This window comes from Etheostoma spectabile, chromosome 15 (assembly GCF_008692095.1).
Source record: "Etheostoma spectabile isolate EspeVRDwgs_2016 chromosome 15, UIUC_Espe_1.0, whole genome shotgun sequence".
Classification (NCBI taxonomy): Eukaryota; Metazoa; Chordata; class Actinopteri; order Perciformes; family Percidae; genus Etheostoma; species Etheostoma spectabile.
The window spans coordinates 23,605,252-23,617,751 of record NC_045747.1 but is presented as its reverse complement, the minus strand read 5'-3'; the positions used below and the strand labels follow the sequence as shown (position 1 = coordinate 23,617,751).

Sequence of the window (12,500 nt, the reverse complement as noted above, 5' to 3'; positions counted from 1 at the left end):
GTGTGTAGTTGGTAGTGTGTAGCTGGTAGTGTGTAGCTGGTTGTGTGTAGTTGGTAGTGTGTAGTCGGTAGTGTGTAGTTGGTTGTGTGTAGTTGGTAGTGTGTAGCTGGTTGTGTGTAGCTGGTTGTGTGTAGTCGGTTGTGTGTAGTTGGTAGTGTGTAGCTGGTAGTGTGTAGCTGGTTGTGTGTAGTCGGTAGTGTGTAGCTGGTTGTGTGTAGTTGGTTGTGTAGATGGTAGTGTGTAGCTGGTTGTGTGTAGTCGGTAGTGTGTAGCTGGTTGTGTGTAGTTGGTTGTGTGTAGCTGGTTGTGTGTAGTTGGTAGTGTGTAGCTGGTTGTGTGTAGTTGGTTGTGTGTAGTTGGTAGTGTGTAGTTGGTAGTGTGTAGCTGGTTGTGTGTAGTTGGTTGTGTGTAGTTGGTTGTGTGTAGTTGGTTGTGTGTAGTTGGTAGTGTGTAGCTGGTTGTGTGTAGTTGGTAGTGTGTAGTTGGTTGTGTGTAGCTGGTTGTGTGTAGTTGGTAGTGTGTAGTTGGTAGTGTGTAGTTGGTTGTGTGTAGTTGGTAGTGTGTAGTTGGTAGTGTGTAGCTGGTTGTGTGTAGCTGGTTGTGTGTAGTTGGTTGTGTGTAGTCGGTTGTGTGTAGTCGGTTGTGTGTAGTCGGTAGTGTGTAGTTGGTTGTGTGTAGTCGGTAGTGTGTAGCTGGTTGTGTGTAGTTGGTAGTGTGTAGCTGGTTGTGTGTAGTTGGTTGTGTGTAGTCGGTAGTGTGTAGTTGGTAGTGTGTAGTTGGTAGTGTGTAGTTGGTTGTGTGTAGTCGGTAGTGTGTAGTTGGTAGTGTGTAGTTGGTAGTGTGTAGTTGGTAGTGTGTAGCTGGTTGTGTGTAGCTGGTTGTGTGTAGTCGGTAGTGTGTAGCTGGTTGTGTGTAGTTGGTTGTAGTGGTAGTGTGTAGCTGGTTGTGTGTAGTCGGTAGTGGTAGTGGTTGTGTGTAGTGGTTGTGTAGTGGTTGTGTGTAGTTGGTAGTGTGTAGCTGGTTGTGGTAGCTGGTTGTGTGTAGTTGGTAGTGTGTAGGTGGTAGTGTGTAGCTGGTTGTGTGTAGTTGGTTGTGTGTAGTTGGTGTGTTGTAGTTGGTTGTGTGTAGTTGGTAGTGTGTAGTGGTTGGTGTAGTTGGTAGGTGTAGTTGGTTGTGTGTAGCTGGTTGTGTGTAGTTGGTAGTGTGTAGTTGGTAGGTGTAGTGGTTGTGTGTGTAGTTTGTATGTGTAGTTGGTAGTGTGTAGCTGGTTGTGTGTAGCTGGTTGTGTGTAGTGGTTGTGGTAGTTGGTTGTGTGTAGTCGGTTAGTGTGTAGTTGGTAGTGTGTAGTGTGTTGGTGTAGTCGGTAGTGTGTAGCTGGTTGTGTGTAGTTGGTAGTGTGTAGCTGGTTGTGTGTAGTTGGTAGTGTGTAGTTGGTAGTGTGTAGTTGGTAGTGTGTAGTTGGTAGTGTGTAGCTGGTTGTGTGTAGTTGGTAGTGTGTAGTCGGTAGTGTGTAGCTGGTTGTGTGTAGTTGTTAGTGTGTAGCTGGTTGTGTGTAGTCGGTAGTGTGTAGCTGGTTGTGTGTAGTCGGTAGTGTGTAGTTGTTAGTGTGTAGCTGGTTGTGTGTAGTTGGTAGTGTGTAGTTGGTTGTGTGTAGTTGGTAGTGTGTAGTTGTTAGTGTGTAGCTGGTTGTGTGTAGTTGGTAGTGTGTAGTCGGTAGTGTGTAGCTGGTTGTGTGTAGTTGGTTGTGTGTAGTTGGTAGTGTGTAGTGGTGTGTGTAGTTGGTTGTGTGTAGTTGGTTGTGTGTAGTCGGTAGTGTGTAGCTGGTTGTGTGTAGTTGGTTGTGTGTAGTTGGTAGTGTGTAGTTGGTTGTGTGTAGTCGGTAGTGCGTAGCTGGTTGTGTGTAGTTGGTTGTGTGTAGTTGGTTGTGTGTAGTTGGTAGTGTGTAGTCGGTAGTGTGTAGTCGGTTAGTGGTGTAGTCGGTTGTGTGTAGTTGGTTGTGTAGTGGTTGTGTGTAGTTGTAGTGGTAGTTGTTAGTGTGGTAGTGGTAGTGTGTAGTCGGTTAGTGTGTAGTTGTTAGTGTGTAGCTGGTGTGGTGTAGTTGGAGTGTGTAGTCGGAGTGTGTATGGTAGTGTGTAGCTGGTAGTGTGTAGTTGGTAGTGTGTAGTTGTTAGTGTGTAGCTGGTTGTGTGTAGTCGGTAGTGTGTAGTCGGTTGTGTGTAGTTGGTGTGTAGCTGGTTGTGTGTAGTGGTGTGTGTAGTTGTTAGTGTGTAGATGGTAGTGTGTGTCGGTGAGTGTGTAGTTGTAGTGTGTAGCGGTTGTGTGTAGTTGGTAGTGTGTAGTCGGTAGTGTGTAGTTGGTAGTGTGTAGCTGGTAGTGTGTAGTTGGTAGTGTGTAGTTGTTAGTGTGTAGCTGGTTGTGTGTAGTTGGTAGTGTGTAGTCGGTAGTGTGTAGCTGGTTGTGTGTAGCTGGTTGTGTGTAGCTGGTTGTGTGTAGTCGGTAGTGTGTAGTTGGTAGTGTGTAGTTGGTAGTGTGTAGTCGGTAGTGTGTAGCTGGTTGTGGTGTAGTTGGTTGTGTGTAGTGGTAGTGTGTAGTCGGTAGTGTAGTCGTGGTAGTGTGGTTGTGTGTAGTTGGTTGTGTAGTGGTTGTGTGTAGTGGTAGTGTGGTAGTTGTTGTGTGTAGCTGGTAGTGTGTAGTCGGGTGTAGTGTGTAGTTTGTTAGTGTTGAGCTGGTTGTGTGTAGTTGGTAGTGTGTAGTGGTTGTGTGTAGTTGGTAGTGTGTAGTTGTTAGTGTGTAGTGGTTGTGTGTAGTTGGTAGTGTGTAGTCGGTAGTGTGTGTAGCTGGTGTGTGTAGTTGGTTGTGTGTAGGTGGTTGGTAGTCGGTAGTGGTGTAGCTGGTTGTTTGTAGTTGGTTGTGTGTAGTAGGTAGTGTGTAGTTGGTAGTGTGTAGTCGGTAGTGTGTAGCTGGTTGTGTGTAGTTGGTTGTGTGTAGTTGGTTGTGTGTGTCTGGTAGTGTGTAGCTGGTTGTGTGTAGTTGGTTGTGTGTAGTTGGTAGTGTGTAGTTGGTTGTGTGTAGTCGGTAGTGCGTAGCTGGTTGTGTGTAGTTGGTTGTGTGTAGTTGGTTGTGTGTAGTTGGTAGTGTGTAGTCGGTAGTGTGTAGTCGGTAGTGTGTAGTCGGTTGTGTGTAGTTGGTTGTGTAGCTGGTTGTGTGTAGTTGGTAGTGTGTAGTTGTTAGTGTGTAGCTGGTAGTGTGTAGTCGGTAGTGTGTAGTTGTTAGTGTGTAGCTGGTTGTGTGTAGTTGGTAGTGTGTAGTCGGTAGTGTGTAGTCGGTAGTGTGTAGTTGGTAGTGTGTAGTGGTAGTGGTGAGTTGGTGTGTAGTGTTAGGTGTAGCTGGTTGGTGTAGTTGGTAGTGGTGTAGTCGGTAGTGTGTAGCTGGTTGTGTGTAGCTGGTTGTGTGGTAGTGGTTGTGTGTAGCGGTATGTGGTAGTTGGTAGTGTGTAGTTGGTAGTGTGTAGTCGGTAGTGTGTAGCTGGTAGTGTGTAGCTGGTTGTGTGTAGTCGGTAGTGTGTAGTTGGTAGTGTGTAGCTGGTTGTGTGTAGTTGGTAGTGTGTAGCTGGTAGTGTGTAGCTGGTTGTGTGTAGTTGGTAGTGTGTAGTTGGTTGTGTGTAGCTGGTAGTGTGTAGCTGGTTGTGTGTATTGGTAGTGGTTGTAGTCGGTAGTGTGTAGCTGGTGTGTGTAGTGGTTGTGTGTAGTTGGTTGTGTGTAGTTGGTGTGTGTAGCTGGTAGTGTGTAGTTGGTAGTGTGTGTAGTGGTGTGTGTAGTTGGTTGTGTGTAGTCGGTAGTGTGTAGCTGGTTGTGTGTAGTTGGTAGTGTGTAGCTGGTAGTGTGTAGTTGGTAGTTTTGTAGTGGTAGTGTGTAGTGGTTGTGTGTAGTTGGTGGTGTGTGAGTCGGTATGTGTGTAGTTGGTTGGTGGTAGTTGGAGTGGTAGCTGGTTGTGTGTAGCTGGTTGTGTGTAGTCGGTTGTGTGTAGTTGGTAGTGTTAGCTGGTAGGTGTGTAGTGGTTGTGTGTAGTCGGTAGTGTGTAGGTGGTTGTGTGTAGTTGGTTGTGTAGATGGTAGTGTGTAGGGTTGTGTGTAGTCGGTTGTGTGTAGCTGGTTTGTGTAGTTGGTTGTGTGTAGTGGTAGTGTGTAGCTGGTGTGTGTAGCTGGTTGTGTGTAGTTGGTGTGTGTAGTCGGTAGTTAGTAGTGGTAGTGTGTAGTTGGTAGTGTGTAGTGGTGTGTGTGTAGTTGGTAGTGTGTAGTTTGTGTGTAGTCGGTAGTATGTGTAGGGTTGTGTGTAGTTGGTAGTGTGTTTGTGGTGTGTGTAGTTGGTGTGTGTAGTGGTAGGTGTGTAGCTGGTTGTGTGTAGTGGTAGTGTGTAGTGGTTGGTGTAGCTGGTTGTGTGTAGTTGGTTGTGTGTAGTTGGTAGTGTGTAGTGGTTGTGTGTAGTTGGTAGGTGTGTAGCTGGTTGTGGTGTAGTGGTAGTGTGTAGCTGGTGTGGGTAGCTGGTTGTGTGTAGTTGGTTGTGTGTAGTGTAGTGTGTAGTGGTTGTGTGTAGTCGGTAGTGTGTAGTGGTTGTGTGTAGTGGTTGTGTGTAGTCGGTTTGTGTGTAGTTGGTAGTGTGTAGTGGTAGTGTGTAGCTGGTTGTGTGTGTAGTCGGGTAGTGTGCTGTGGTTGTGTGTAGTTGGTTGTGTAGATGTAGTGTGTAGTGGTGTGTGTAGTCGGTATGTGTGTAGCTGGTGTGTGTAGTGGTTGTGTGTAGCTGGTAGTGTGTAGCTGGTAGTGTGTAGTGTGTGTGTTTGATTGTGTAGTCGGTAGTGTGTAGTTGGTAGTGTTGGTAGTTGGTAGTGTGTAGTGGTGTGTGTATGGTAGTGTGTAGTTGGTTGTGTGTAGTCGGTTCGGTAGGGTGTAGCTGGTTGTGTGTAGTTGGTTAGTGTGTAGTGGTTGTGTGTAGTTGGTGTGTGTAGTGGTTGGGTAGGGGTGTGTGTAGGGTTTGGTGTAGTGGTTGTGTGTAGTTGGTGGGGTGTAGTGGGTGTGGTGTTGGGTTGGTGTGGTAGCTGGTTGGTGTAGTTGGTAGTGTGTAGCTGGTGTGTGTAGTGGTTGTGTGTAGTGGTAGTGTGTAGCTGGTTGTGTGTAGCTGGTTGTGTGTAGCTGGTAGTGTGTAGCTGGTTGTGTGTAGTTGGTAGTGTGTAGCTGGTTGTGTGTAGCTGGTTGTGTGTAGCTGGTAGTGTGTAGCTGGTTGTGTGTAGCTGGTTGTGTGTAGCTGGTTGTGTAGATGGGACACTCCTGAGAAGGAAGCCAAACCCTGGCTCCCAGCAGCCCGTAGCGTGGAGGATCATCTGATAATTATCATCATAACAAAGCGTTTGCACACCGCATACTCGGCATGATGGTTATGTGGTTATGAGTATAAACAGAAACGGCCTCGTCGCCGTGAGTCATCGCCACAGAGACTCAGGGATGGAGACGGACGCCATTTTACACTTCCTCACTGTTCTTGGCCATAGGCTTATTATACAAGGAGGGGGGGGGGGGGGGGGGGGGTGCTGGGGGCGGGGGGTACTACAAAATCTGGATCGGATTCCTTCCAACGCTCTTTGCAAATACAACTGATCACTTTCATTCCTCTGATCTTAACTATTAGTCACAATAATTCATAATTTCTGTGTTTTTTTAACTCTAATATTAGGTATAATTCTATATAAATGAGGGTTATTGACCATGAATTCAAAAAGTAGTAAAACTATCAAGGTGGTGTTGGTGGAAACTACAAATTAAAGTCTTAAAATGAGGGACGAAAGTGACAAATGTCTGTCTGTTTTTGACCCGGGAGGACACACGACACAAGGGTGAAAGTCTCAGCTGTGTTGGTGCAGGGACCGGTACTGGTACGCTTCATTGGATTCAACAAATTGAAAATCCCAAACGAAACCCCTACTACATGTTTATGCTAATGGTGAGTGTATTATTAGAAATGGTGTACGTCCGTGGCCGCAGCTGGCTGGAGAACCAACACCTTCTCACTTGTCTTGGTAAATAGGCTTTATACAAGGGTGGGGGGGGGGGGGGGCTAAAATGGGGGGTTACAAATACAAAAATAATGGATGGATTCCTTCCAACGCTCTTTGCAAATACAACTGATCACTTTCATTCCTCTGATCTTAACTATTAGTCACAATAATTCTAATTTCTGGTTTTTTTAACTCTAATATTAGGTATAACTCTATATAAATGAGGGTTATTGACCATGAATTCAAAAAGTAGTAAAACTATCAAGGTGGTGTTGGTGGAAACTACAAATTAAAGTCTTAAAATGATGGACGAAAGTGACAAATGTCTGTCTGTTTTTGACCCGGGAGACAACACGACACAAGGGTTAAAGTCTCCAGCTGTCGTTTGGTGCAGGGACCGGTACCGGTACCGCTTCATTGGTTCAGCACCAACTTCAGAAGAATCCCCAAAACGAAAACCCGACCCTACTTACAACCGTTTATCATTGTTTATCGTTCAGTTTCTCTGGTCCTCACATCTGGACCTAACTCCCAGAAACCTGCACATCTGCTGCTGGACTCTCAGCTCTTCTAAACCAAGACTGAAGACCTTCTTCTTTGTGATGTTGCCGTTCTTTAAGCGGTTGTTATGTTTTATTTCTTACACTGCACTGTAACTTTTTAGTCTTTTTCATCTGTTTTTATTTTTTAACCGATGTTTAACTGATTTTGTGGAAAGCCCTTTGAATCGCCCTGTTGCTGAAATGTGCTCTACAGATAAAGCTGCCTTGTCTTGCCTATCAAATCACGAGTTGAGTATATTGTTATTATGTAAGGCTATGTTTCCCAAACTTAGGGTCGGGACCCAAAATTGGTCGCAGGGGGTTCTCTCTCTCTCTTCTTCTTCTCTTATCCTAGGAGGGGATGAGAACATCAGTTGAGAAAGGGGTGAGACACAGAAAGGACAACAGAGACCTTTTCTGTTTTTGTTTACTTTTATAATGGAATAAATCTACTTCACACACATTTAAAGTCATGGTTTGTTCCATCTTGTGTCCACAGTTTAAAAATGTAGAGGTTACAATGATTCATGGTGTATTTTTGTAAATTTGGGTCCCGGGGGAGACACCGTATTTCTCTTTTGGGTCTTGAGTTGAAAAAGTTTGGGAACCACTGGCATTGTGGTTGACTCGGCATTGAAACCCCCCCCCCCATTATTTCCTTCCTCTTCCTCTTCCTCTTCCTTCCCCAGAACCCGGTGCAGGAGTGGGGCGAGGAGTTTGAGGACGGGGCTGTTTATGGGGTCACGTTGCGGCGGGAGCCCGTCCCCTGCCCCCCCGACCCCGGCGAGGACAGCCCGTGCTGCGCCTTCGTGCAGTACCGGACCTGCAAGGTGCGGCGCCTGAAGGCGGCGTCCCTGGACCTCCTGGTGAAGCAGCTGCTGGACCCCGGCTGCCAGGAGCAGGACTACGCCAGGATCTTCCTCTCCACGTACAGAACCTTCACCGGCACCGCGGAGCTCATAGAGCGGCTCTTCCACCGGTACCGTCGCCCCGTGTTACCACCGATTGGCTGCTTCTCTTTATGTGATAGGCTGACAGCTCTGGGAACTACACTCATTGGATAATAATTCATTCCTGTTTAAAAGTAATGATACAGTTGGTATCATGGTTGTTAGTTAGTTTAAAGGTTAGAGGAACGTTAGGGGAACATTCTCTAACAGAAAGTTCTCTAAAGGTTGCAACTTTAGGGGAACGTTAGGGGAACGTTAGGGGAACGTTAGGGGAACGTTAGGGGAATGTTCGCTAAAGGTTGCAACGTTAGGGGAACGTTAGGGGAATGTTCTCTTAAGGTTGCAACGTTAGGATAACGTGAAGGGAACGTTAGGGGAATGTTCTCGAAAGGTTGCAACGTTAGGGGAACGTTCTCTTAAGGTTGCAACTGTAGGATAACGTTAGGGGAACGTTCTCTAAAGGTTGCAACATTAGGAGAACGTTAGGGGAACGTTCTCTAAAGGTTGCAACGTTAGGATAACTTTAGGGGAACATTCTCTAAACGTTGCCACGTTAGGATAACGTGAAGGGAACGTTAGGGGAATGTTCTCTAAAGGTTGTAACGTTAGGGGAACGTTCTCTAAAGGTTGCAACGTTAGGATAACTTTAGGGGAACGTTCTCTAAAGGTAGCAACGTTAGGATAACGTTAGGGGAACGTTCTCTAAAGATATTAACGTTAGGATAACGTTAGAGGAACGTTCTTTAAAGGCTGCAACGTTAGGATAACGTGAAGGGAACGTTAGGGGAACGTTCTCTAAAGGTTGCAACGTTAGGGGAACGTTCTCTAAAGGTTGCAACGTTAGGGGAACGTTCTCTAAAGGTTGCAACGTTAGGGGAACGTTCTCTAACGGTTGCAACGTTAGCACAACGTTAGGTGAACCTTCTGAGAACGTTCTGGGAACCCAAATTGTTAGCTGGGTTAGTCCTTCCAGAAAAATGCAGTTTTTTTGTGATTGTTGTGGGCAAAAATCCTTGATTACGCGGCACGTTTTCTTAAAAAATCTGAATATTTATGCGATGAAATTGCATAAACTTGTAAAAACTGAGGTTTGATGAAAAAGAGACTGTATTGGTGTAGCCAATAAGCGCATTTCCCAAAATGTTGAATTATTCTTTTAATAGCTGAATGAGATATTCAAGGTCAGCCCCCCCATTCACATTCAAATTCACACCCTCTACTTCAGTTTCTCTCTACTTTTCAGTCTCTAGCTAACGTTTTTAGCATATTTTAGCCTCTTTCTCTGTTTCTCTTGCCCTGATCAGAAAGGTCATGCTGCTTTTCTGTTGCTAAACCCGATGAGGAGCCACAGGTTTGTGGCTTTGAGCTGGATTCTGGGAAAACCAGTTTGGGGGTTGAACGTGCAAAGTCACCGTGCTGCGTCGGAGTCTTTTTATTCGTTGTTTTTCCTGACGAAGCAGCTTTGATGTCGTAATAAGTACCCAGCAGTGGGGGCTCATTATCCCGAGGCTCCCAACAACAACCATTATGCACAGGGCTGTTAGGCTGTGGTTAGCAGGTACTGAGGTCAGGCGTCGGTTAGTTGAAACATAATAATTAAAGAATGTGCAGAAAACAGATGAGTTGATGACTGAGTCTGTTTGTCCTCCCCCCAATAGAGAGAATGAGGCCTCATATCTGGACAACAGTGAATGCTACAGTAGGTAAGTGGATGACTTTGGAATTTACAATGTGTTTACCCTCATGTTGTTTCATGTTGTCCTCATGTTGTCCTTATGTTGTCTTCATGTTGCCCTCATGTTGTCCTCATGTTGTCCTTATGTTGTCTTCATGTTGTCCTCATGTTGTCCTTATGTTGTCCCCATGTTGTCTTCATGTTGCCCTCATGTTGTCCCCATGTTGTCTTCATGTTGTCTTCATGTTGCCCTCATGTTGTCCCATGTCGTCCCCATGTTGCCCTCATGTTGTCCTCATGTTGTCCCCATGTTGTCTTACTGTTGTCTTCATGTTGCCCTCATGTTGTCCCCATGTTGTCTTCATGTTGTCTTCATGTTGCCCTAATGGTGTTCCCATGTTGTCTTCATATTGTCTTCATGTTGCCATCATGTTGTCCACATGTTGTCTTCATGTTGTCCTCATGTTGTCTTCATGTTGCCCTTATGTTGTCTTCATGTTGCCCTCATGTTGTCTTCATGTTGCCCTCATGTTGTCTTCATGTTGTCTTCATGTTTTCTTCATGTTGTCTTCATGTTGCCCTCATGTTGTCCCCATGTTGTCCCCATGTTGCCCTCATGTTGTCCTCATGTTGTCCTCATGTTGCCCTCATGTTGTCCTCATGTTGCCCTCATGTTGTCTTCATGTTGTCCCCATGTTGCCCTCATGTTGCCCTCATGTTGCCCTTATGTTCTCTTCATGTTGTCTTCATGTTTCCCTCATGTTGCCCTTATGTTGTCCTCATGTTGTCTTCATGTTGTCCTTATGTTATCTGTCAGCTAACATAATGTCACACTGGACTGCACCATCAGTTTGACCCGAGGGACACGAGAGGGTCCCGAAGGAGAAGGGTTAAAAAAGCTATTAAAAAAAAAAAACTTTTTCCATGGAGACTCTGGACTTAGAGTTAACCCTGATTTAGAGACTAATGATTGTCCCTGTGTTCCCCCCAGCCCCGTGTTGACCCTCGTCCAGACGTGGATGGACGAGTACAGCGAGGACTTCAGGGACCCCCCTCTGCACCCGGCTCTCCGGCTGCTGCTGGACCACCTGCGGATCAGCGCCGCGGTGTACGGAGACATGCGCACGCAGCCCAACTTCAGCTCTCTGGCCGGGCAGGCCGCGGCGCTGCTCCACACGCTGCAGAACCAAGGTGATCCCCCGCTGCTGCAGTGCATTCTGGGATAGGAGCGGGGGGGGGGGGGACCGATCCGAGGTGTTTTGCATTTAGCATTTAACTCTTGTCTAGTTATTGTCTTGACATTTGGCTGCAGAAAACTACTCCTCCAGTGATTTTATAAAACATCCCTCCTGTCGTCTTCCCGTCAAAATTGAAAATCAACACTTTTGTTGATGATTTTATTCGATTTTTTTTTAATTTTTCTTACGTTTTTGTCCCTTTTTTCAACACTTTTGATGTTTTTTTTCCATGTTTGTCACTTTTTTTGACGTCTAACACGACGTAACACTAACTTATTAACTTTAGTTTTAGTTATTTTTGTAATTTATGGTCAATGAACCTCATTTATAGGAAATTATACCTAATGTTTGAGTTAGAAAAGCAGAAATTAGGAATTATTTTGTATATTTTATTCCATTTTTTTGTCACTTTTTTGACGTCTTTTAACTTATGTCTTAGTCAATTTAAAAAAAAAAGAAACGTATGCTTTTTCCAATGTTTTTTGATTTTTTTTGTAACTTTTTTAGCGTTTTTGTTGTTTGTTTTTTCAACATTTGTCACTTTCTTCAGCGTTCTTTTGTCATTTTTTGTTGTGTTTTTCTGGGTTGAAGTTTGTACATTTCTACACTTTTCTCCACGTTTTTGTCAATTTTATTCCAATATTTTGTCACTTTTTTGACGTTTTTTTAACTTATGTCTTAGTCAATTTTTTAAAAACAAAATTGTTGCTTTTTTTTCAATGTTTTTGATTTTTTTTGTCACTTTTTTTAGCGTTTTTGTAGGTTTTTTTCAACATTTGTCACTTTTTAAGCGTTTTTGTAGGGTTTTTTCTCAACATTTGTCACTTTTTTTTGTGTTTTTGTGTCTCACTTCTGATATAGAAAGTTTTTGTAACATTTGAAGCGTGTAGCTCACTAGCTCAGAGTTGGTTGTTGTTGTTTCCCGAGTTTGAGATCGGATTATTCTGCTATCGTTCTGGAAATGTCCTCCTGTCCTCCTGTCGATCCAGACCAACCATCGCATGATGTAACCAAAACCTTTGTCCATGTGTGTGCCATCATAACCTGATTTACATCATGACTCCTGCTCCGTTTGGTTCTGTAGAAACCGAGACCAATGCCGGTCCAGCCCAGGAAGACCTGGACCAGGAGGAGGAGGCTTCTGGGGATGAGGACTCAGGATGTGAGAACGTTCTGGACCACGGAGGCATCAGGAGCTTCTCCGCGGCGGCCGTCGCTGAGCAGCTCACCCGAACCGACTCCGTACGTGATGGGATGTGTTTTATGTTTCAGGCTGCTTCTAGTCTGCGTTGTAAATTTAAAATTTCAACGTTTTGATGTTCTTTTTCTACTCTTTTCTCAGTGTTTTTGTCAATTTTATTAACTTTTTTGTCACTTTTTTAATTATGTTTTAGTAAAATAATATCCATTTTTTGTTGTTTTCTTAATGTTTTTTTCTACACTTTTCTTGACGTTTTTGTCAATTTTATTCAAATTTCTTGTCACTATTTTGATTTTATTAATTTTCTGTGAAAAAAACAACCGTAGTTTTTTAACTTTTGCCAATATTTTCGATTTTTTTTTTAAATGTTTTTTTCTACACTTTCTCAACGTTTTTGTCAATGTTTATTGTAATTTTTTTGTCACTTTTTAATAATGTTTTAGTAAAACAAATGTTCCATTTTTTTTACGCTTTTTCCAATATTTTTGAATTGTTTATTTTCTACACTTTTCTCAATGTTTTTGTCAATTTTATTCAAATTTTGTTGTCACCTTTTTGAAAAAATTTTTGAGTGAAAAAAATTAACCATATTTTTGTCGCTTTTTCTAATGTTTTTGATGTTTTTTTTCCTCACTTTTTCAGATTTTTTTTTGTTCACTTTTTGAAAAAAAATAATATTTTTATTGATTTTGTTTGTTTGTTTTTTTCCTGCGTTTTTGTAGTTGTTTTTCTCAACATTTGTCACTTTCTTCAGCGTTCTTTTGTCTCACTTCTGCTATAAAAAGTTTTTTGTAGACGGGTCAAATTTGACCCGAGGACAACCGGAGAGTTTAAGATGTTGCCTCCCAT

The 12,500-nt window shown here is 43.8% G+C and overlaps 1 protein-coding gene across 1 annotated transcript in view; it reads left to right on the top strand.

Moving 5' to 3' along the window:
- Window positions 1-12,500, top strand: part of LOC116702495 (ral guanine nucleotide dissociation stimulator-like 1) — a 44,468-nt gene that overhangs the window by 10,384 nt on the left and 21,584 nt on the right. Inside the window, 4 exon segments of the mRNA XM_032536719.1 lie at window positions 7,277-7,566; window positions 9,196-9,240; window positions 10,204-10,403; window positions 11,535-11,692. Coding sequence (XP_032392610.1) covers window positions 7,277-7,566; window positions 9,196-9,240; window positions 10,204-10,403; window positions 11,535-11,692 — 693 coding nt within the window.